The 24,803-nt window shown below is 46.8% G+C and overlaps 1 protein-coding gene and 1 pseudogene across 4 annotated transcripts in view; both read left to right on the top strand.

The window, feature by feature from the left end:
* FAM184B (family with sequence similarity 184 member B) overlaps window positions 1-24,803 on the top strand; it is an 89,328-nt gene that overhangs the window by 53,481 nt on the left and 11,044 nt on the right. For all 4 annotated transcript variants that reach the window (XR_003048485.1, XM_025051815.1, XM_025051814.1 and 1 more), the window contains 7 exons: window positions 1,006-1,107; window positions 9,062-9,165; window positions 15,525-15,654; window positions 16,339-16,551; window positions 20,134-20,287; window positions 23,349-23,512; window positions 24,198-24,370. Coding sequence is in view for 3 of the 4 variants with exons in the window: in XM_025051815.1 (XP_024907583.1) it covers window positions 1,006-1,107; window positions 9,062-9,165; window positions 15,525-15,654; window positions 16,339-16,551; window positions 20,134-20,287; window positions 23,349-23,512; window positions 24,198-24,370 (1,040 nt within the window). In the remaining variant the exon portion in view is untranslated. The remainder of the gene's footprint in view (window positions 1-1,005; window positions 1,108-9,061; window positions 9,166-15,524; window positions 15,655-16,338; window positions 16,552-20,133; window positions 20,288-23,348; window positions 23,513-24,197; window positions 24,371-24,803) is intronic.
* Window positions 5,255-5,373, top strand: LOC112485720 (annotated as a pseudogene).

Raw genomic sequence — 24,803 nt, forward strand, 5'->3', positions numbered from 1 at the left:
CCCCGCCCCATACACACACAGAACCTTCTCTCGGTCCTCACGCACATCCTACCTCCCTCCACCATCGCACCTGCTGGTTCTGCTGTCTGGAAGGCCCTTTCTCGCCTGTCACTAACGGGCTCCTGTTCACCCTTCAGTACCCCTAAGGGCGCCCTGGACTCCGCTGGGTAGAGTTTACTGTTGTACATTCTCTGCAGTAATACCGGCTTCATAGCTGAGATGTGAGGATTAAAAGAGTTAAGACTAGAAAATGCTTAGTCCTACGCCCGGAGCAGACCAAACGTGCCCTTAATGGCGCTGTGATTTTGTGCAGATGCCTACTGAATGTTGCCGTGATTATAAATACGTGGCTGTTTCCTCCATGATATGACACCTCCTGGAAGAGTATATTTTACTCTCTTACCAACTCGCTCTTACTCAGTCCCTTCCCCTTCCCTCCCATGGTGCCTGAGGAGTGTTAGGCTTTCTGCAAAGATCTGATAGCAGTGCCTGAGTTTCCTCCATAGTCATTGGTCTTGTTCTTCTCAAAGTCTAGAGCAGGAAAGCCAGTCTGTTTAATCGACATTCCAATTAGTTGGATAATAATAGTAATTGTGATACGGGCTTTGCAATTTAAGAGCGCCGTCTAGCCACTCTTCTCTCATATTATCTGTGTAATTCTTAAATGTTGTTCCTTTTCTTTACCAATTAACTTTCTCAAAAAAATCAATAGTGCGAAATGGTATGAGCGCCGATGAAAACCACCCTACGGCGCCAGTTAGACAACACGTCTGTAAGTGATTTCGAGGGAGGTGCGGGATGCTCTAAACCCACTGGGTTCATCTTCTGGAAAGGCTAAGCAACAGCTCATTAGAAATGGCCTCTCTAGGAGCATGTTCGGAATTTCTCTGATGGGGCGCCGTCCCCAGAACTGACCGCCCCAGGAGAACGGCTTCCCAGATTGATGACCGCATCCAAACGGTAGGACTTGGCTTCACTGCCGAGTGTTTCTGTTCTTCGTTTTAGGTTTTAAGGCTGGAAGAATGTATCCATCAGAGCAAGGTGTGTCCCCGCCCAGATGAGGGACAGGGCCTGCACTGCCAGCACGGCAGCATCGAAGAGACCCAGGTAACCTCCAGCTCTTCCCGCCTTAATTAAGAACATTTCTCTTCCTTTTTCCGCGCTTCGGCATCCCCAGTGACACATGCTGCCATTGATGGGCTTTTTGCATTTTCCCCTCAGAGCTGCCAAAATGCCTGAAAACAAAACAAAACAAAATAAAACAAAACAAAAACACCACCAAATCTATTTGCTAAAACCACAAAGAAAATAGAGTTCTGAGCAATGATCCGCGTGGTTTGAGAAAGACCAAGACTTGTCAGAAGAATCCTCTCTCCCTTCCTGAGAGCAGCCTGCTTGGCAGACAAGGGCACTCGACCAGAGCCAGGCCTTCAGCGTGTTCTAACAGTGATAAGAACGCCCACCCTGAAAACCAAAACAAACAAAACAAAACAAAAAACACTACCAAATCTATTTGCTAAAACCACAAAGAAAATAGAGTTCTGAGCAATGATCCGCGTGGTTTGAGAAAGACCAAGACTTGTCAGAAGAATCCTCTCTCCCTTCCTGAGAGCAGCCTGCTTGGCAGACAAGGGCACTCGACCAGAGCCAGGCCTTCAGCGTGTTCTAACAGTGATAAGAACGCCCACTGGCTGCCTCCCTCCTTGTCTGTGACATCGGTCGCTCCCACACGAGCCCTCCCACATGACGCTGCCTTTTTAGAGACTGCTTGAGGACAGAAGCTAGCTCCTGTCTGTCTCTCTGCCCTGCTCCTGGTAGGCGGTATAATCTTCCTAGGCTTGTCACAATGAATTACCACATGCTTGGTGGCTTAAACCACAGAAACGTTACTGTCTCACAGTTTTCGAGGCCAGAAGTCCAACATCAGGGTGTCCGCAGGGAGCTCCGAAGGACATTCTGTGTCATGCTTCTTCCCTGGCTTGTCCCTCTTGAGCTTGGTCTCTAGAGAGAACTACAGACCCCTCCTCCATACAATTGCGGGAGGAAGCTCAATGACTACCAATTTTGTTTGATTCGGCTCAATATGTGCATTATTCATTCATTCCACAGTCATTTGTGGAATCCTAGAATATGCCAGCCTCTGAGCTAGATGTTAGAGGAAGAAATATGCATAAGCAAATGACTTTAAAATGATGTGGACACTTAGTAATAGAATTAAACATCTGGCACTGTTTTCTATTAGGTAACTGTTATGAGCTTTGCACGTATAGTTTGTTCTTTTGAATTAAGTTTTGTTTTTTTTTTAAATAGGTAATTCACTTACGTGGCACAGAATTCCAAAGATATAAAAGGTATAAAGTGAAAAGCATAACCCTTCCCTCTAGTTTCCTGCGTTATCATTTTGTTTTGTTTTTATTTCTTCTTGCATATCCTTTCAGAGCCACCCCATGCATATGCAGGGATTTTCCCACAAATGATCACATACTCTCCTGCACGCCGTTTGTTCTAAGTTAAATTTTTATAGCTTGGAGATTATAACACATCAGTACACTTCCACATCGACTCTATTTTATTTTTTTAAAGAACAACTGTCTAGTGTTCCCTTGAACAGAAAAAGGTAACATATTTAACCTTCCCTTATGATGGATATTTAGGTTGTTCCTAACTTTCGCTATTATAGATAATACTTAAATGATAATAGATAATACAGAGCTGTGGAGGGATATAGTGTAGTATAATAGTTAAGCTCACTTCTGATGCCGGGCTGGAAAATCTTGGACGAATGATTTGAAGTCTCCTTGCTAGAGCTTCCTTATCTGTAAAATGTAGCTGATATCACCTACCTTTGAGGGTTTTGTGAGGCCTAAATGAGTTAACATACGCACAGTGTCGGAAACAGCACGTAGCAGGTGTAAAAGCTCCATAGGTGGTAATACTTTCAGTTGTAGAATTTGCTGGGTCCAATGATATGTGCATTTTTAACTTTGATGCACATACCACGGTGCCTTCTGTTGCAGCCATTTCAACATATACTCCCACCGGCAGCCCATGTGAGTGCCTGCTGCCTCGCAACCTTGCCGACACAGAGAGTAACAAAACTCTCTGAACATGGCCAATCAGAGAACGTCTGTAATTGAGTTCAGATATTTTTGGCAAGCCAACTACATGCCAGCCCAGCGAGTCGTAGCTTTGCTTAGGCCCTGAAGATACAAAGTCCTAGAGAAGTTCCCCAGGCCACCTAGATGATGTGTGAGCCCACTGCAGCAACGCAGGATGCTGCAAGGGGCAGGTCAGCCTTCAAGGAGGAGGCTTAGCGGGGCTCAAAGGACCCACGGCTGGTCTGGGGGTGGAGAGCGGGATGCCCCACCAGGATGCGAAAGGACGGCTTCCCCAGGGATGTTCTTGCTGGGGGCTCTGACAGTTAGCTTTGTTCAGGGCTCCAGAGTCTTGGTTTTGGCCCTTAGCTGTTCTGCCAAAGCAATTCAGTGAGTCGAAGAGATATAAACAATAAATAGTAACGCCAGCTGAGAGGGGACTTTTCACTCCAGTCTCAGAGCATGCCACACCTGGGCGTGGCTCTGTCCCCGTCGAAGTCAGCTGGGCCTTTACTGAACCTTTCGTCCTGGTCTCTCATGTCTGGTCTCCTTGATTCTCTTAGCATCGCTGTTTTATTCATTGTTTTCCAGAAAGCCATTCCAGTCTTGGTAATTCTCAAGAGACATTTTTTTTTGCTGGAAGACCCCTAATGTCTGGGTCACAGTGAACTGGGGACAGATTCGGGTTGACATTTTTCATGGATTCCCCTACTTGCACCCACTCCAGGAGAACAACGATAGTCATTTGTAATAATTATTATGCAAGGCATTTCGCCCCGACAGGTATCTGAGTGCTGTGACTACGCAAGGCTCAGGGGCCCGATGCACGGTGAACGCAGGATGAGGCCCGGTCCTGGTCCTTGGTGAGCTCTATCTCAAATAGGAGAAATTGATATTTACTTACGTGACAGTCTGGTGTGATTAATGCTGTATAACAAGGGCTGGAAGACCTTGTGCAGCCAGTATGGGAGAGGGAGTTTTCTGCCCAGGGAATCCAGGAATTTCACAGAGACTCAGTGACCTCTGTTGCCACCTGTCTGAATACTGAAGTTGCACATGACTTCCCCAGAAAGGGCCATGGCCAGGGGAAGGAGCACAGTAAAAGGTCCCAAGGTCAATCCCTGGGGCTGGTGGGAAAGGAGACAAGAGGCCTTCTGAGGCCCCCCTAGGCCCGAGAAGTATCCCCTGCTCACGAGAGGCCCTGTGCTGTTTCCTGGGCAGCAGTCATCCTGTACCAAACCTGGAGGGTCATGTGACTCAGAGAGCGTCAGCTGTCCTGGGGGTCAGCAGACAAACAATCACGAAGCCCATAAGCAACTGCGATGTGCTGAGTGTCCTCAGGCCATTAGGGGCCGCTCCCCTCTGTCTGATGTCATTTGAAGGGTCTGGCACCATCCAACATGGAATAAGGTGGGCTTCCCGGGAGACCCCATCCATGGAGATGCCCGGCTGAGAGGGGCCGAGATCTGCTGGAGCAGGAGAAGGCGACAGCTCTCGTCTCAGGGTTAGGGCACAGATTCCACCCCAGCTTTACCTGGCACCTGTGTGGGGACCTCAAGCAAGTCCGAAAACTTCTCCTAAAACAGTTCCCTCATCACTCCTAATGGCAGACACAGATAAGGCCCTGACTACGTGCCAGGCACATAGTGCTCTACACAGTCCCACATAACCGATGAGGCGTTATTGTTAGCCTTGTTTTATGATAGAGAAATTGTGGCCCGAAGAGCAGCACTGGGGCCCATGCTCTAAACCACGTTACTATCCTGCTTCTCGCTAGTAAAACGGCGGTGATAATCCCGCCCTCCACACCCTGGAGACTTGTGGTAATGCACGGAAGAAAGAATACGAAGGCATTTTTCAAAACTGTTAAACATTCTATATATGTATAAGGTGACTTTATAGTGTCTGTGACGGTTTCCTGTAATCATTTCGGTGAAACCTCATTGCATTAGGCGTTCTATTTTAAGAGGCACATGATACACCTTTGAAAGACTGACAACTGAACTTGAGAGTGGCTTTGAATATTTCCTTCCAGAAATATTGAAAAATTTCCTGGGCGTGGGTGATCCTTTAAAATAGAAACCATCCAGAAGAGGTTAACTGCCTGGAAGATGAAAGATGAAGACCTAATGTGAACACAGGTTTAAAATAGACAACCAGTCTACAGCCATGCCACCCTGAACATGCCCGATCCCGTCTGATCTCGGGAGCTAAGCAGGGTCAGGCCTGGTTAGTACTTGGATGGGAGACCACCTAGGAAGACTAGGTGCCGTAGGCGTAAAAAATAAAAAAATAAGGGATTGTACGCTGACAAGGTCCTTGCAGTCTGTGAGGTCAACCAAAGATTGCCTCGCCTGAAAAAATAAAAAATTAAAAAAAATAAAATTAAATAAAATAACCAGCCATTTGCTTGGGAGGGGTAGGGAAGAGGCTTTTGCAGTGGGTGGCTGGAGGAGAAGCAGAACAATTTATCTTTCTGTGCACAGTTTACACCTGGGTCGCTTTAACGCTGGAGATGGAACGCTGGGCTGAACCTGAGAAAATGCCTGATGGGGAACCCAGGAATATGAATTAGGGGCAGATAACTGAGGAAACACCCTAGTGGCTCAGGGTTGGTCCCAAGAGGGGCTTACTGGAATCTCAAGCAGATAACTAGAAAAGGAGCCACTGGAGAGCCTATTCCATTTCAAATTCAGAGAAGAGTGCACAGTTGAAATAAGTTTTGGTGGACTTGCAAGTGCTCTTTCAGCCAACCCTCACTCTCCATGGTCAAGTGCATTTGTAAAATATTTATTTAAATGGCACCCTAGCTCCTTTGAAATGATGTACTTTGATCCAAAACACCAGGTATATAAGGTGTAGGAGAGAGGAGGGGAACATTTTTGTTATTTCCATGAACCTGCTGATCCCCTCCACTCCAGCTGAATCATAAATTAGTTGAAATCAAGAATTCTGTCTTATTCATCATTATCCTCCATCACCTAACATACCTGCATGTGGCAGATGTTTAGCACTTCTTTTTACATAAACTGATACATGACATGACAACTGAATGAATGGCCTACGGGTGCCATTTTGAATTCTGGTAGTTAAAGGGTTAGAGCAGGAACTCCTTCAAAAATTTGCAGTGGCTGGAGGATGATTTAGAACACTGGGGCCCTTCAGTTGCTTGTAGGAGGGAGGATTTATTTCCTTTTTTGGAAAGGAGGCCCCTGTCTCTGGTGTCCTGGGGGCTGGAAACAAGTGAATAGAAACAGACAGGATTACTAAATTCACTTCTCAGTTGACATGAGAAACAGCTTTCATCTCAGGTTGATTTTGAGCATCCATCCTGCAGCTACTTCTCAGCAGCACACTTGTACAAGGCAGTTTGAAATCGCACCTCGTTAGGTGCTGACTCTGGCAGCTGGCGATAGTGCCAACATGGCACAGCCAGTGTCAGTGCCATCACATGGAATGACATGCCTGGGAGTCAGATGATCCACGGGTCCACCCACCAGGTCATTCAGTGGCCTTGCGACCTGAGACAAGTCTTCGAATTTTTCCAATCTTAGATCCCCATCTGTAACATAAGGGTGGCGGTGTCTTTCCTGCCGACCTCACAAGAGTCAAGGTCATCCATGAGTGACTGTATGGAAACAGACAAATGCAGTGTAGCTGGAACTGGAGTAGTCAACCAGGTGCATCATTATTAGCCTGTCTAGCATCTTCTATCCTCCCTTTTTTCTGGACTCCTGCCAAGGACGCCTTTAAATACGGTCGATAAGGTGGCCCAGCAATTATATCCCACACATTCCTTTTCGGGGTCTTCACGGTGGCTCAGAGTCCATTTGAAAGTCGTTTTCATCTCTATAATAACTTTCATGAGGTCTTTGTCCATTATTCATGTTGCTTTAAGTTCCTTCTCTCATTTTCCTTGATGTGCCTTTTCAAAAAGCTAGCTTTCAGATAGGTTGGTTAGATCTTTTTTTCCTATGTCCTCAATTTTATCTTTCATATCTTTTTTCTTCTACTTTGGATTTATTCTGTTATTTTTCTAACTTCTTAAATTTTTTCTAATAAATACATTTAAGCCTATAAATTTCCAACTAATTGTGGATCTTTAGCTGTATTCCAGAGTTTTGGAGTTTATCTTGTTTTTTCTTTTTAACCTACTTTCTCGTCGCTTTCTAATTTTATTGCATTGTCATCAGATAACAGGATCTGCAGAATGTCGCACTCCGCACCGTGTTGAGATTTGCTTCGTAGCTGGCTGTGGGGTCATTTTTGTAAAAATGTTTCCTATGTGATAGAAAAAAAGCATATATTCTCAGTTTGGTCATTAAAGTACACATAATTGAATCTTAGTTCTGTGATATAGTCACCTTACGACCTGGGGCAAGGTACGTATCCTCTCCTGCCTGTTTCACTACCTTTCAGATGGGTGATGGTGCCCATCTCCTAGGGTTCAGGGCCTGGAACACACGAAACACCATATACATGTTAATGATGTTTAGTAGTCTTTTTTAGTTATTTAGCTTTAGCTTATTAATCTTGTACAAATCTTCCACAACCTAGCTAATTTTGCCTACTTGATGTATCAGTTTCTGAAAGGCGCATTTTAGTTATAAATTTGCCCATTTCGTCTTACAATTCTGAACATTTTGCCTCATGTTTTCAAGCTCTATTAGTAGATGCTTACAGGCTCATTATTACTGTTTCAGTGAACAATTTCTTTTACAAAGATAAGTTTCTATGTTAAACTTAGTTCATGTTTATCATGATTATTAGTACCATTTTGTTTTTGCCAACATATTTTATGCTTTCTATTTATCGAAGTTTCTTTATAAACTTCAATTTCCTTTTGAAACCTGGCCCTAATTAACTTTAATCATCATTTATGTATTTATATTGTAGGATTTGCTATTCTGACTTTTGGTTGTTGATGTTCCACATTTATTGTGCAATTTTCCCTGGATTATAAAAAAACATGTATTTATAACTATCTCACAAAGCTGTTTTGCTTAGTCTATAATATCTGCTTCTGGGTTTTATAGGAATCGGAGATCTCCTAGGTACTTTTAATACCCCAAATTCCTGAAAGCAGGAGGCGAAGATGGGTCTGTTAGCCTCAGGTCCACATGGAGGTTGTAAGCTGGCCAGTGACATCACTTTTGAGAACGAGCCGAACTCACTGGGCCCTACAACTCATGGCATAGCAACCAGCTGGAATACAGAAACCTGTTCCTGGCCTGTCTTATTACACTGTGTTCCGTGGACAGTAGTTACCTTGACAAGTAGAAAAAGCAAAATAAGAAAGACTTTCTCATTTCTATATCTCTGTGCAAAAGAGAGGATGACATGAACAAATTCAATTCATAGAAAATTCTGAAGCCTCAATGTTAGCTCGTGGTTTCCATATTCTGCTCCCACCGTACCCCGTTTCTGTTCTCTGTTTTCTGATCCTGTGTAACGCTATGTAGCAGACTTCCACCCGTAAAATGGGTGTCATAATACCAACTGCTCACACTTGCTGACCAGTGGCTGTTGCTGGCCCTGTCCTCTGATCCCCGTAAGGCCCATGAAGTAGGCCCAACAAGGACCACTGTCCATGGATTACATGCAGAGTGCATCATGAGGTGGTTAAGCATCAGGCCCCAGAGTCAAATGGCCTGATCACATGTCCCATTTCCACTACTCACTGATGGTGGGAACCTGGACAAGCTACTCTCTCCGTGCTTTAAGTTTTGTCAGCCTGCGAAATGCTTGTTCGACTGAAAAACACGATACAAGTTGCTGACACTGCTCCTAAGCCAAGTACTATGCTAGGCACTGAATCATCACAGGCCTCAGCATCCTGGGCCTGTCAGCTGTGCACCAATAGTGGGTTGCTGGGGGCTCTTTCTCCTCTGCTCTCTGATTCGATAAGATATAGCTTGGATCAGAGCATTGGAATTAGTCTCATCTTGCAACTGTTTTTGCCCTAGGATCCATGCTTGAAGCTCAATGAACCTTCTCAGACCCTGCCCAGAGAAGAGTGTCAAGATAAGTTAGCAGCTGAAGAAGGGACCAGCAGCGGTGAAGAAGAAAGGTACAGTAGGATGTGCGGACTTCTGAGGGCTCCAATGAATGAGGACTCAGATTTGGAACCATTTATGTATTCATTCATTCATTCATTCATTCATTCGTCATTTTATCTTCAAGTATTTATCACTGCCCCTTGCAGCATGCTTAGGAAGGGAACATACATGTCTTATATGTCTTCAATACAGCTATGGGCTTTATACAAACTGTCTTATGTGATTGTCGCAGCAACCCAGAGAGGCCATTTTATAAATTAAGAACCCAAAACTCAAAAAGGTTAGTAAACCTGACCAAAACTCAGACGTAGGCTGGCCTAAAATGTCTGCTCCCTATTTTTTCAAGTGTTCTTTAACTAGGAGAGATGAGGGACCTTTGTCATCAAGGAGAAATCCCCCATCTATATCACCTAAATTATTAGTCAGCTTTTGCTGCTATAATAAGTATTCCGAAAATATCAGTAATTTTTAGCTCACCTCTTCTGGGCTTATATGAGCTTGTCTCCTGGCTGAAAATAAGGTGTTATTTCTCTGCCCAAAACCATGGGTAGAGTTCAAGTCTATTCCACATGCGTTCTCATTCTAGGACTGAGGCTAAAGGATTAGCCTCTGTCTAGGGCATGTTGTTGTCCTAGTAAAGGGAAGAAGCTCAAAGGCCTGATGGGAGCAGGCAATGCCTCTTGAAGCCTATACTCAGAACTGCACCCTCTCATTTCTACCCACATCCCACTGGCGAAAGCAAGTCACATGACCAAAACTAATATTACTGGGCAGAGAAGAATATGCTCTTCACTTGTCTTAGCTCGGGCTACTATATCAGAACACCAGAGACTGGGTGGCCTGCACTAACAAATGGCTTGTGTGGGGTCCTGAAAGGTGATATGTAACCATGCTTCTTTAATCTGGCAGCTCTCTAGGTAGTTCAGTGGCATAGTCTACGCAAGCTGCCTTACAAAATACCATTGACCGGGTGGTTTATCAACAACAGAAATGTATTTTTCACAGTTCCAGAAGCTGAAAAGTTCAAGGCCAAGTCACTAGCAGATTCTGTGTCCAGCGAGGACCTCTTTTCTGGTTCATAAAGGCATCTTTTCACTGTGTTTTCACATGGTGGGAGGGTCACATTTGCTGCCTAGGGTCTCTTTCATAAGGGTACCAATCCCATTGGTGAGCCCTCCACTCTCCTGACCTAGTCACTTCTTAAAGGCCCCATCTCTTAATACTATCACATCAGGCAATAGGTTTCAACATATGAGTTTTGAGGGAACACAAACATTCAGATCATAGCACTGGGGAAGCAGGGCCTCTACCCCTACCATATCAATGGCAGCATCAGGCACCCTGAGTCGAATGAGCTCTCCAGCCAATAATACTCCCATGGCATCCTCTGGATTCTGTCTCAGGATCTGTGAAGCATATAAGAACATCAGTTAAAGAGGACAGACTTTGGAGGCAGGTCTCCAGGTGAAATCCTAGTACTACCACTTCCCAGTGGCGGCCACAAACATCCTGTTTGGAACTCACAATTCCAGAAGGAAAGGAACAATCTTTTTCCTGAAAACATTGGCAGAAATTTCAAGAGGTCTTTAATAGTCCCAACTTAGGTCACATGTCCATCCCCGAGCCAACCATTCTGCTTAAGGAGATAGAGAGCTCTGAGTGGCCTGACATGTGTCACATGCCTTTCCCTGGGGTGGGGCCAGCTGTACCCGAACCCTGTGGACTAAATAAGATCACCATGGAAAGAAGAAAGGCTTTCTTAAGGAGAAGATGCTGTCTTCCTCTCCCATGGTGGCTATACTGATAATGGGGTGTCCTCAATTATAGAAGCAAATAAGGAGGTGGGGGCTCTGGAGGTTGCTCACTGAGGGGTTCTGGTGGGAGCAGAAGAGCTAAGTAGTGACAGGGAAGGAACAGAGCGAGATCTAAAGTCAGGGCCTCGGGACAGAACAAATGCAGTGGTTCCTTTGGGGGTGGAGTTCATATTCAGCAGTTATCCCTACGAGGGATACTTATGAGGGAACTGGGTTTTTAGTATGCGGCTCCACAAAAGAGGTGACTTTTCCATTGGCTGTTGATTTAAGGTAGGGGCAAGCAGGTCAGGATCGGTTTTAATGGACAGGGATGAGGGTGGTCAGGAGAGCTGGCTATACCTTGCTCTGTGATAGATAATGACACGGGATTGGCTCCTCAGGATGTGAGGGAATTTGCAGGGGAATGGGAGGCGGGGGGTCAGTGTAAATATCGTTCAAAAACAAGAGCGAAATAAAAACATTTTCAGGTACATAAAAGCTAAGATAATGTTTCACCAGCCAACCTGCAGTATGATAAATGCTAATGGAATTGATCCAACCCGAAAGGAAATTACAGCAGATTTAAACTTAGATCTATAGGAGAAAATAAAGAGCATCAGAAATGGTAAATGTATAGGTAAATATAAAAGACCACTGTGTCTCCTCTTAACTTTTTAAAAGAGACCAAACTTCTTAAGAATAATAATGGTAATAGTAACATTGCATTATTGGGTTCATAATGCATGTACTTAAGCAATACATGACCACACTAGCACAGGGACGTGAATGGGATTCATGGAATTATACTTCGTGAGGAATTTACATGAAGAGGTACAATATTAACGCTAAGTAGGTCATAGTAAATTAAGGATACAAATTGTAATCCATAGGGCAACATTGAACTTTAATACAAAGAAAAGCTAAAAAAAAAAATCCAACAAAAGAACTAAAATGGAATACTAAAAAATATTTGTCAAGTAGGAAGATAGAAAAGGAAGAACAGAAAAAGAACAATAAGAGAAAGGATTGGGCAAATAGAAAACAAATAACAAAATAAAAATTTAAGCCCAACCTTTTCAATAATTATAATGTAAATGAACCACACCATTGAAAAGAAAAAGAGAGAGAGGATAAAAAAAGCAAGAGATTACTTCATGCTGCTTACAAGAGAGACATTTAAACATAAAACTGTTAGCTGAATTGTGATCCCCAAAATTCATATATTGAGGCCCTAACCCCTACTACCACAGATTTTGACTATATTTAGAGATGGGGCCTTTCAAGATGTGAATGAGGTAAAATAGGGTCACTGGAGTAACCTAATCCCATACGACTGGTGTCTTTGTCTGAAGAGGAGATCAACACACAGGTAACACAGCCGAACACCTATGCGAGGACGCGGCATGAGGGTGGCTGTCGGCAAGCGTCAGAAGAAGAGAGGCCGCAGAGGAAACCCAACCTGCCGACACCTTGATCTTGGACGTCTAGCCTTCGGAATTATGAGAAAATGAATTTCCGCTTTTTAAGCCATCCAGTCTGTGGTATTTTGTTGTAGCAGTCCTAATATAGGCACAGATAGGTTTGAAGGTAAAAAGATGGAAAAAGACATAACATGCAAACATTAAATATAAGGAAACTAATGTGGCTGTATTAATATCAAAGTAGAATTCAGAACAAAGAATATTACCAGGAACCAAAAAGGGATATTTCCTAATGATAAAGGGCTCGGTTCATCTGGAAGACGTAACAATCCTAAATGGGTGTCACGCAGTAACGGAGCTTTAGAAATAATGAAGCGAATGTGGAGAGAACTAAAGGGAGGAATCCACAATCATAGTTGGAGATTTTGACGCCCTTTTCTGAGCATTTGATTAGAGAACTAGACATATCGGTAAAAATACAGAAAATGTGAACTACGCTATCAACTAACTTAATCTAATTGGCATCTATAGATAACGTACTGAACAATTTTTAGGCAACATACTTGAAAATTTTTTTCAAGGAATGTAAAATATTCACCAATCTGAACAACAAGAAAGGCAACAAAATAAGTCTGGGTGAATTTCAAAGACTGGAATGTACTTTGAAATGGACTCTGTATTTCAGAGGGTATTCTCTGACCATAAAGGAATTAAATTAGAGCTCAACAACAATAAGCTACCAAGAAAATCTTCAAATATTTGGAAACTATACAGTATACTTCTAAATAAGTCGTAGGTCAAAAAATAAATAAAATCACAGTGGAAATGAGAAACTACTTTAAATTCAATGATAATATAAACACATTATTACATATCAAAATGTATGGGATGTAGCTAAAAAGGAAAAATTATAGCTTTAATTATATTTTTTAACTTATATTGTAACATCAGTTATCTAAGTTTTCATCTTAAGATTATGTGTTCCACGTTGTAGTCATCAGGGAAATGCAACTTAAAAACCACATCGAGATACTATTTCCCACCCACCAGAATGACTAAAATTAAAGACAGAGGATACAAAATATTGGCAGCGATGTAGCCCAACGAGAGCGTTCATCCATTGCTGGTGGGAGCGTAAAATGCTGTAACCACTTCAGAAAACTATTTGATGGTTTCTTAAAAAGTAAAATATACACCTGGTAGAAATTCTGTCTTAGGAATTTCGCAAAAGAAATGAAAACACATATCCACAAAAATACTTGTACGAGACTATTTCGAGCAGCTTTATGTATCATAGCCCTGAAGGACGAACGACTCAGATGCCTATCAATAGGAAAGTGGATCGTTAGATCACGGCATGTTCACGTCATGAAATACTACTCAGCGATAAAAAGTATGAATAATGACATACCTAACACCAAGGATGAATCCAAAGACACTATATTGAGCAAAAGAAGCCAGACACAGAAGAACACATGCCACAGACTTCTGTTTGTGTGGTGCTTAAGATCAGGCAAAATTACTCTACGGGGCTGGACGTCAAAGCACTGGCTGCCTGTGGCTGCTCAATTATTGGGAAGAAGATGCAAGCGGAGTTTGGGGGTAGCGAATATGTTTTATTTTTTGATTAGGGGGTTGGTTTTACATTTGTACATATTTGTCAAAGCTCATTGAATTGTACTCTTAAGGTCAGTGTATTTCACTATACGTAAATTTTTCCTCAATAAAACATTTTAAAAATAATAACTGAGCCCTGGGAGGAAGTTAGGTTCCCTCCCCAGGGGTCCTCAGGGAGAGCTTAGCTGTTCCACACCTCCAGCCTGGTAGTGTCGTTTGTCACTCTTGCCCTGGGCTGCTTCTTTGTTGATCACCTCGGGCTGTCTCCTCACTCTTGGTTTGTTTCATACCCAGAGCTCAGACGTAGGTATTTTCTGTTTAGCAAAGCTTGAGGATAACTTAAGAGAATTAGAATGCAGAAAAATAAACCTTCTGTCTTTGTTAACTGTTTAACTCTTTATGGATTTCTTACTATGTGCAAACAGTTTTAAACAATTTTAGGTGTTTATTAATCCTCATAATAATCCATATGAAAGGTAGTATTATTAACCCCATGTTATAGATGAGGAAAGTTAGTCTCAGACAGTTTAAAGATCTCACCCAAGGTCACATAACTAGTAAGTAACAGAGCCGGAGTTTGGACTTGAGCAGTCTGGCTCTAGTACTCATGTTTTTAACCACGTTGCTATGCTGCTTCTAGCATCCTGCCCCTCCTTTTAGAGGTCCCCACTGACTGTCTCTTCCTTAACCCCGAGCCTGTGCCCATTGCTGGGCCTTCTCACCTCTGCCAAACCAGGTTCCCCCTTACCGTGGCCTTTCCCCCATGTCCAGGGCCCTAACTCCCTAACCTCTGGTCCTCTGGCCAGAGGAAGCAAAACGTCACTTACATCCCAGCAACCTCTGCAGAGATCCCCACCCCGTAGCATCCTTTTACATTGTTGAACAAGATAAATACTTAACATCCTCAATCTCTACCAATTTCTCAGATGGTTCAAAAGCTCAACATTGACTAATGAAGGTCTCTTTCAAAGACGTTTATCAGCATCTGTTCTAGAATGCAGAAACTACTGCAGCTTTAAAACAGCGTCTTCTTGTTCCTGCTACATATGCAAAGTCTTATTTATCATCTCCCTATGTGTACTTGGGGACGGCCAGAAAAGGTTATAAGCACGCTTTGAAAAGTGTAAAGTACTGGATTCAAGTAAAGCATTATTGCTGTGGTTGTATTTTCATATGCAGGAAGAGATGTGGGATTAGACCATAGAGACCTCTTCTTCTGGAGCCCCCAAGGGCCCCATATAAGTAAGTCTAAGCTCAGTCATTCTGACAGTTGATCAGCATTTATTAAGCACCCACTAAATAGATACCGGACACTACCGGGCACTTCCGGCCATATCCTGATCGCATCCCAAGTTCAATAACACTTAGAATGTGTATGCGAGGTTCCCTGGTTTCTTAAATCCAGGGAAGATGTTTCTCTCCTCACTAACTGCCATGGGAACTCCCTCCTCCCAGCCCAGGTGGCTGAGATGCTATCGTCGTGGCCATGTCTTTTCTAGCCCAGGATCTTTTGTGATTTTGGCCTCCATATCTTGAAAGGATTAAAGTGCCCCTCGAGGAAGGGGGTGACCTGAAGTCTCCGCTGGGGTCTTTGCTGAAGGAGAAGACACCTGAAATCCAGCGTCTGCAGGAAGAGTGGCAGAGTCAAAAGGCCAGACTGCAAGCCCAGGTAGGACAGCCGGCGGAGGTGCGCCCCCGCGCGGAGGGAGACCTCGCCCCCTCTTCACCCTAACAGTCCCCGGTCCAAGCTGGGGAGGGCACCCCAGGTCCAAGGCAAGGCCGAGTTCCTGGTTCTACAAACCAGACAAAAGTCCTGCACTCCAGTGCCTATGTTTTAGCAGAGGAGGTGGGTACAGACCATCCATACTAGGCATAAGAAATAAGTAAAGCACATAGTATTTGAGAAAATGATAACAGCTTCAGGAAAAGAACCATAAAAAAACAAAAAACCCAGAAGAGTAAAGAGGAGTGGACGGCTGTCTGGTGATGAGGGGGTGAGTGTAACACTAAAGCGTTGTCAGGGGGGCTTCGGCAAGAAAGGGAGGGCTGAGCAAGCACTGAAGGAGGTGAGGGAGGCCACGTCGATCCCCGAGTCCCCTTGACTTCTCTGGGATGGTTTGCGTCCTAGTCCTTTGCCTCCCCTTGCCCAGCACTCACGCAGAGCTGTAGCTGAGGAGCGCCCGGGGGGACTGGCCGGGCCAGGGCTCTCCAGCCTTGAGACTCCCGCCGGCCTCAGAGTTCCCATGAGTAGAGGAGGCTCCGCGGGGCCGTGGAGACGGTCGGGAAGCTTGCATTTCTTAAGGAAGTCCCGGGGAGGGAGGAGGCTCGCTGAGGGCAGGCCGCCCGCGGGCAGGTCTCGCAGATGCAGCAGGCTCTGGAGCAGTGCGCCAGCCAGTACCAGGACGACCTGCGGGAGCTGCAGCAGCTCTCCGACCACGAGAGGGAGAAGCTGCAGCGCGAGCTCCGGGAGACCAGAGAGCAGAACCAGGCCGTGAAGGCCCAGCTCCAGGCCTCCCACCAGAGGGCCCTCCGCGTGCTGGAGAAGGCCAAAAATCAAGAGCTCAAGGTAAGGGTGCTCGTTACGAGGTCCCCCCTAGGACCGAACCCTGGCCACGCAGTATACAGGGTGCCCTTCGTACTTTATCTCCCATCCCTACGCTGATCTCACAAGGTCATGAGCATCACATTCCCTTCTCCCAGACAGGAAAGAGGCTCAGAGATTTGGCAGCTTGCTCAGGGTCACAGCCAATAAGTAGCAAAGCGAGGATTCAGACCCAGGTCTGTCTGCTAGGTTTCTTGTATTGCTTTTCCCTATCTGTATGTGACCTTGATCATGTAAGAACTTTCTTTCCTGACGTGGGCAGTGTCCTGCATGATGCATGCTGGAGAGTCAGGCTCAGACTGGCAGCTCTAACAGCCCAGAGTTGAGAAAGACCAGCTCAGCAAGGCCGCTGCGATGCGGGGTCAGGCCCGCGGCCAGTGTACGCCAGCAGGGAGGGCAGAGCTCGGTTCACCTCTCCCCTCCCACCCTCTGCTTTCTCAGAAGGCCCCGCCCCTTGTTCTCTCGGGACACGAGGCTCCTTTTCTGACTGCCACAGATAAAGGACTGTCTTTCCACTGTCACGGCAGCTTCATACTCTAATGAGTTCTTTCTATGGTCAAATCTACCGAACCGGAAGCTCCTGAGGCCAGAACCTTCTCTATTTGCTCATCGGCGAATCCTTCCCCAGCTCATTGTAGCTACTTAATCAAGGGCCTCACTGAGTTATTCAGAGTCTCTGTGGCTTAGTTCATCCGGGTCGGTATCTAACAAACAGGAGTTCCAGAAAGAGATCATGGAGGGGAGGATACTTTCAAAGAAACAGCAGAATTAAGTTCCTAGAACTAAATGAGAATACCCCTCGTCTTGAAATTTTAGAACACCAGGGAAACGGAAGAAATTCTAAAAGCTCCCAAGGAGGAACAATGGTGTCAGACACAAAGTGCTTGAATAAGAATATTATCAAACATCTCGCCAGCAACACGGGAATCTAAAAGACAAGGAAGCAATTCTGAGCAGCTTAGTTAAAACTATTAATAAGTGTGAGCATTGAATGAAAAGTCATCAGACATATTAAGTATATGAAAGTCACCTCCTGCTATCAATTTAATGCCTCTCAGCTCCCAATTCGCCCTTCAGTGCGTGCTCTGCGATAATGATCTGGATTCTTGAAGCATTTCCCACAGAGAGCGCGATGCTAAGCTTTGCCAGTAGAGGGCGCCGGAGGCACCTTGCAGGAGAAAGGGCGCTTCTCCTGGTCCTGGCAGCTAGCTGCGTTTTTGCTTTGTTTCTGGCTTCTGTTGCACGGTTGAACAGTGGTGTAAGTGTGTGAGGACACCAGGTGATATCCTGCCCCAGTGACCTCACAGTGACCTCAGAGCCCTGGCCCAGAGCCAATGACGACCTCCTCGTGGCCTCCTGATATGGACACCGCACACTCCAGCCCTCACGCCTGCATCGACGGGGCCCTGACCCTCTCTGGGATCCTGCCCATCGGCCACTGTCACCTGCTCCCCAGGTGTTTGTTTCCTGCAGCCCTCCCAAGGCAAACGCTGTCTGCTTCAGCCCTCAGGCCTGCATGGGTGCCCCATCCCTCCGAGCACCCACCTACCTGTGGCTCACCTGTACTCTGGAGGGTTGTTCCTGCTTCTCCAGTAACTGGACCAGCTCTGGCCGGGGCAACCCAGTGATCTCCTCCACCAGTGAGCTGCCACTGTAGCTTCTGCAAGGCCTTTCGCAAGTCTTTGCTTCCGTCTCTCCATTCCCATTTCCCTGGGGATAAAAATGTCACCAGTTGGAGTTCTCTGGGTCTTGCAGTAAGTGCAAGACGAGGAAATATATTGGAGAGTTTGAAAAGTATGAGACTTTCCTGTCTCATTGAATAAACTCACCACAGGATGATTGGGTTTCTCTTGGGAGGAGTAAGACTGTTTCTCTCCATTTACTGGGGAGCAGCAAGGCAAGGGAGCGCCCGCATTCAGTTAGCTGCCTGGGGCTCGAGGATGGCTCTGTTCTCCCCTAACGGGAGCCTCGTGCATCTGGGGAAATCCCATTTCTTATTGTTCCCAGAGGCTGCATGAGGGAGGGGAAAGGGGAGGACTCGTGCCCTGGACACCGCGGTTTGCGGGTTGCCATCCTGCCTCCGCCACTACCCAGCTGCAGTCAGGTCACTTCCCCTTGCTGAGCTAGTTTCCTCCTCTGTCAAAACAAACAAACAGACAGACAAACGGAGGTAAGGAGGGAACGATGACTTCTGCATCTTTTCTGTGTGACCTTGGAAAAGCTAATTTATCTCTCCCAGCCTCAATCTCCTCGTCTCATCTAAAAAGTGGGGCTATGTACTAACTGCTGTTGAAAAAAAAAAACTCCAGAAACTGTATTTGTTTCCTACTGCTGATGTACCAAACCACCACAAACTTGGCGGCTTAACACAACACAGTTCTTATCCTGCAGCCTGGAGGTTCGGAGTCCGGAAGTCAGGGTGTCGGCGGGACTGTTTTCCTTCTAAAGGCTCTCGGGGAGAATCTGTTTTCTTGCTTTTCCCAGCTTCTGGAAGCTGCCTGCGTCATCAAAGGCAACAGTATAGCATATAGCATCTTCAACTCAATCTCTCTCTCTCTCTCTCCACACCACCCCGCCTGCCCACCTTGCTCCTCCCTCTCCTCCTCCCAGCCTCCTCCTCTCCCTCTTTCCCCCCTGTTTCCATCATCGCTTCTTCTTTGACTGGCTCTCCCGCTTCCCTCTTACAGGGACCCCTGTGATTATATTGGGCCCACCCAGATAATTCAGGAAAATCTTCCATCTCTAGGTCCCTGACTTAATGACCCCTGCACAGCCTGTTTTACCACATCACGTATTCGCAGGTTCTGGGGATTCAGACATGGACATCTCAGGGAGTCATTATTGTGCTGCCACAGAAAGCACCTTGAGCCAGCCTAGGCAGTGAAGATGTTTCTGTTAAACTTTAACAGCTGTCCACAGAACCCGCTTTGGGTGTTCGGCACATACTAGGCCTTCAATTCATGAATGTTTGTTGAACAAAAGAATGAAAATATAAGTGAACCCAAGGGCAGAGACACAGCCAGTTCTCAGGACCAGATGACCAGGGACTGAAAAAGCTGTAGGGACCCCTCCTTCCGTCACTTCTGCTCAGCTTTGCACGTCAGCCCTCGGCTGTCTCCACAGGCAGCTCCCTCTGCCTCTCTGGACCTAGGGCAGGTGTAAGATGCTCACCTCACTCCCCTGAGTGTGTTAAAATGGAAGCCAGCTGGTCAATGTCTGTCTTTCTCTCTCTATCTCTCTGGCTCCTCTCTCTCTCTTCCCACCTCCTGGCACCACATTCCCAGTGACTGGCCCAGCTTGAGACAGGTGTCCACTCTGGTCCAGTCAGCTATGGACCGAGGTTAGGTTCACATGGTACAAAATGGCTGCTGTGGCCAGGCCATCACTGTCATCCCTGGTGGGTGATGGAGCATTCACTGTTGTAGCCTGATAAGCCCTTCACCAGGGAGTGGCGGTGCCCAGAGGGGCCCCCATAGAGAGGAGGAGCTTGGGGTCTCTCCCTCTGTGCCCGCTTTCATGCCTCCTTCCCCCCACTTTTGCCCACAGGCCACAGAGGAGCGCCTGAAGAAGGAATCCAGCCACAGCCTCCAGATGCAGCACCAGGCGCACCGGCTGGAGCTCCAGGCCTTGGAGGAAAAGGCCCAGCAAGAGCTCCAGGGGGAGCAGGAGAGGATGCAGGCTCAGCAGGCTCTGCTGCTAGGTATACAGCCAGCCACACCCCCCGCCAGGGTCTGCATGGGGCCCAGGGGTGGCGTGGGGCCCAGGGGTCTGGGGGCACACAGGCCAGGGTGGCTGTCCTGGCTCTACCACCAACTAGCGGTGAGACCTGGAGCAGGTTACTCTCAGCCTCATTTTCCGTTTCTATAAAATGGAGTTACGGTTGTCTCTCCCTCATAGAGTATTGTGTGACTTTGATGAGACATTAAATATGAAACACTAGGCACGTAACAGGGTCCCAGCAAATGCAGATAATACCGTAATCATCACCATTAGTACTGAACGTAACCCAGGTCTCTGAGAATTCAAAAGAGTTTCATGGGGTTGCTTCGACCTCTCATTTCTATTCTGAAGATACCACCCAGGAAGCCTACGATTTGCCATCACCATTACAAAGTCCAGAAAGCCCCTTCTTCCTGGGACTGACATGTGGGGGTCTCAGGCCTCCAGGCTCCTGCATGTCCTCTGCTTCCTTCGCCTGCCCCCACATTATCCCCAGCCGGAAACCAAAAAAACACATTAAAAATCAGTGACACGAAGCATTCGGAAAGTTACCAGAGGCCGCAACGCTCTCCAGAGCCAAACTGCCTTGGCTCGAAGCCCAGCTCCAACACTCACTCACCGCGTGACCTTGGGCAAGTTGCTTAACTGCTTTGTGCCTCCGGTGCTCATCTGTAAAATGGAAGTAATAACAGCCTCGCCCTCATGGGCCGTTAGTAGAATTATGTGAGTAAATGCATGGGAAGTGCTTAGAACAGAGCCGCGTACACAGGCTATGTAAATGTTCACTGTCGTTATTTCTGAATATTCCGAGATTGCATGGCTGACTCTAGGGGCCTCTCTCCGTTTTTGTAGATCATCATTCTCCCTCATTTTCCGCTTTACTCTCACCTTCCTTCTCACTCTTAAGAGCAAGACAGATGCCTCTCCTTATCTCAAGCCTATCATTAAAGACCATGTTGGCCTATCGAATATGTTTTAAACCCAGATGGGGCTCTTAAAAGAATTCTGGAGGAGAGCCTTTTCTTTACTTGCGTAGGTGAATAAGACCTGCCTGCCGCTTGGCTGGGTTTTCACTGGGCAGCGTGTCCTTCTGGAGGACGTGATGTGGGGAGCAGGAAGGAGAAGGCGCATCCCACAGATTTCCTGGTTAGCAGCAACCCTGAAATGGAGGTGGCCATGTTGGAAATACTAAGGTTAGCAAAGTCCAAAGAAGACTCGTTATAGAAGATAAAACCCAGGTTGCGCCTCATGTCTCGGGTATAAGACTCCCCCGAGTTTAGATCAGGCTGGACTCTCCTGGGGATTCCAACACCCAGCAACTGTAGGCACAGATGTCCCTGCTGCCCCTTCCCTGACCCCTCTGATCCCAGAGCACTCCAGAGAGAATCAGGGGAGACCTGGGGACAGGCTGGGATTCTCAGCATCGGTCCCAGGAAGAAAGAGCTTCGTGGACTTTGTAACGATGACGGCAAATCGTAGGCTTCCTGGGTGGTATTGCACGAATGGGAGCATCCACACACACACACACACAACAAGAGCGAAATTAGACATTCCTGGTCCCAACTACTCCTATTCCCCTGCCTGTGTGAGACACACTTGACCTGCAGCACAAGTCAGTGTGCAAGGGGCAGGAAGATGAGTGTCCATGAGATTACGTGACATGCTGAGATGGGCATCCGGACATGCTGGATAGATGGGTGGATGGATGGATGGATGAAGGGATGGGTAGATATGTGGTGGGAGGTAAGAGAGAAGAGGGGAGGGGAATGAATTGCTGAAAAGTTTTATTGCAGTTTTTGTGGTAAAGGATTTTAAAAGACTGGGTTGTATCTGGATTTTTCTAAAGATAATAAGCTTTAGAAGTTATTTTATTCAAATTCTACTGGGGAGAAAAGACAACCAAGTTTTTCAACATAATGTCATCAGAATGTATTAGCTATTAGGTGTTAATATACTGTACATTTGAGAGAAGCTTGGTAGGCTTATGGGAAATCTTTTACAACTAATATACATTTACAATTTAATTGATTTTTCACGCTAAACATCGTTCGTTTATTTTACAAATATATGCTGAGCACTTGCTATATACCGAGGCCTGTACTGGGTGCTTACCTTATGGCTTATGGAATTATTGGAACAATATTTCAAGTTATTTATAATAACTAAAATATAATCTTAAAAGTCCATAATAGAAAAGTATCAAATTTACTAGCCCTTAAAATTATCTTTTCAAAAACGAAGAGCTCACTGAATAGCGTCCACTCTATCAGAAAATATTCATTTTGAAATGATCGTTTTGCTTTTCAATCATGCTGATAATTATTACTCTACTAGAAATCATCCCCCATCGTCAGATTTTACCCACCAAACTCAAAATTTGAGTTTCTGGCTATCTTCTACCCTGAGTTACATTTCTCCTGGATGATTCTGGTTTTAATCCTGATTCTATTGGGATAACATGCCCGCTCCTGCCTCCACAGGCCAGCCAAAAACCTCACACCAATGAGAGGGAGAGTCCATGAATGTTTTGTCTCCTGAAGAGTTGCCATAAATGTCAAAATTTCCGACTTGAGACCCGCAAACCCAGAAAAGGCCCCTGGTCATTTGATAATTCCCTGTTCTCTTGGTTTTCTGACTTGGTGCTTAGGCCAGATGCTACCCCTGCATTCAGCCCTGTCTCAGGCTAACCCACTGTAACGCACCACCCTTCCTAACCAGCCACAGTGGCTAAGCAGGGGTTCCGAGTAAAGGACCACTGGCAGTTTTGAATCCTGACTCCACCTCTCACTAGCTGTGTGGCTCTAGTCTACTTATCCTCTCTGTGGCTCAGTTTCCTCACCATAAAAAATGGGAGAGACAATACTGGATAGAATGGTCAAGAGTCCAGCACACTCAGCTGTACGTGGTTCCGTTCCTGTTGTCTTGAAGTAAGTTAGGAGAACTCAATTCAAAGCCGTCAGCAGCTGCCCACCCGGACCGTTGTCCCCGCAGGAAAGGCTTCAGCCTCACGTGGGCCTGACCCGCTGCTCTTCCCTCTGCAGAGTCCCTCAGGCAGGAGCTGTGGGAGCAACGGGCTGCCTGCTCTGAGCACCAGAAGGACTTGGAGGTGCTGCAGGCTGAGCTGAGGGCTCTGGGCAGCTCGGGCAGGCGGCAGGCGACCGCCCAGTGTCCAGGGGACAGCGAGGACCACACCAGCACCGCAGAGGTCAGAGCCCCTGCCCTGTCCACGCCACATCCCTCTCAGAGCAGCGTCAAGGCTGCAGCAGGACACTCCCGAAGGGAAGGAAGGCCCTGGGTGCTCCATCCCGTCTGACACAGGGAACACCCCTCTCCTTCCGCTAGGGGGCACCCGAAGAACCTGCAGGCTCCCTTCTTTGAAAAGCAAAAAAACAAGTTATTTTAAATTCAGACTCGATAGCATCTCAGGATGTTGGTGCCAGACAGGCCACCGAGACAGGCAGGCCGGGTCATTTCTTCAGGTCTGCAGGAGACTGTCCCTGAGCTCCTCCCAGACAGACTCCCTGTCTAGACCTCCTGTTCCCAAGAGTGGGAGCTGCCTCGTCATCTGCGCTCAGTGCCCACTCCCCTTGAATTTCCTGGTCAGATCTGGCCCATCGGCCCCTTCCGTGCACATCCATAATTCCTACCTAGCAGGGTAACATAATGACCTCCTAACAGCCCGGGCCGCCCTCCTCCAGCCCACTGTCCGGCTTCAGATATTCGTCTAACGCGCGTTTGTAGAAAGCCGCGGGGGGCTCCCTGCCGCCGTCGAGGCTGGAGGCTGGGGGGAGCGCAGGGCCCCATCTTCGCCGCAGCACGTCCGCGGCCCTGCGCGCCTGGTCCGCCTTTGCGCCCCCTGAAGACATCTCTCCCGGACACCTTCTGCCTAGGATGGAGGCGGTCCGGGCCCAGCGACCTCCGCAGCGGGCGTCCCTGAGCAGAGTCCCGGCGAGGGATGCGGCCTCTGGGAGGAGAACTCGCAGCTCAAGGACACGGTGCGGCGGCTGCGGGCCGAGGTGGAACAGCACCAGCAGGAGGCGCTGCAGCTCCGCGACCAGCGCAGGTGGGTCTGCGGGCCCCAGAGCTTCCCGCCCTCCCTCCGCTGCCCCTAATACGCGGACACTTCACTGATGCGACTCCTTTGACCCATGAAAAGTATCTAGGAATTCTAGATCAAAACTACAGAGGATTTGCCCTGAAATCGATACTGGAACCCCATTTCTCTACAAATCAGGAAATTTATGGCATCAGGTCTAACGATACCAAAAGTGTCCTCAAAACTAGCCTTAGGGAGGCGGTGCTGTGTGCTTTTAACCAGCTGTTTGAGCTTGGGCGAGTCAGCTAACTTCTCCAAGCCTGTGCCCTCACCTGTGAAATGGAGATGGTACCACCCACCACCTCTCAGGGCTGCTGTAGAACACAGTGAAGTGTATGCCAGGTGCCCAGCGCCATCCTGGCATGAAGGAAGCACCCCACGGACGGTGGCAGTTACTACT

Source organism: Pteropus alecto, unplaced genomic scaffold (assembly GCF_000325575.1).
Source record: "Pteropus alecto unplaced genomic scaffold, ASM32557v1 scaffold5, whole genome shotgun sequence".
NCBI lineage: Eukaryota > Metazoa > Chordata > Mammalia > Chiroptera > Pteropodidae > Pteropus > Pteropus alecto.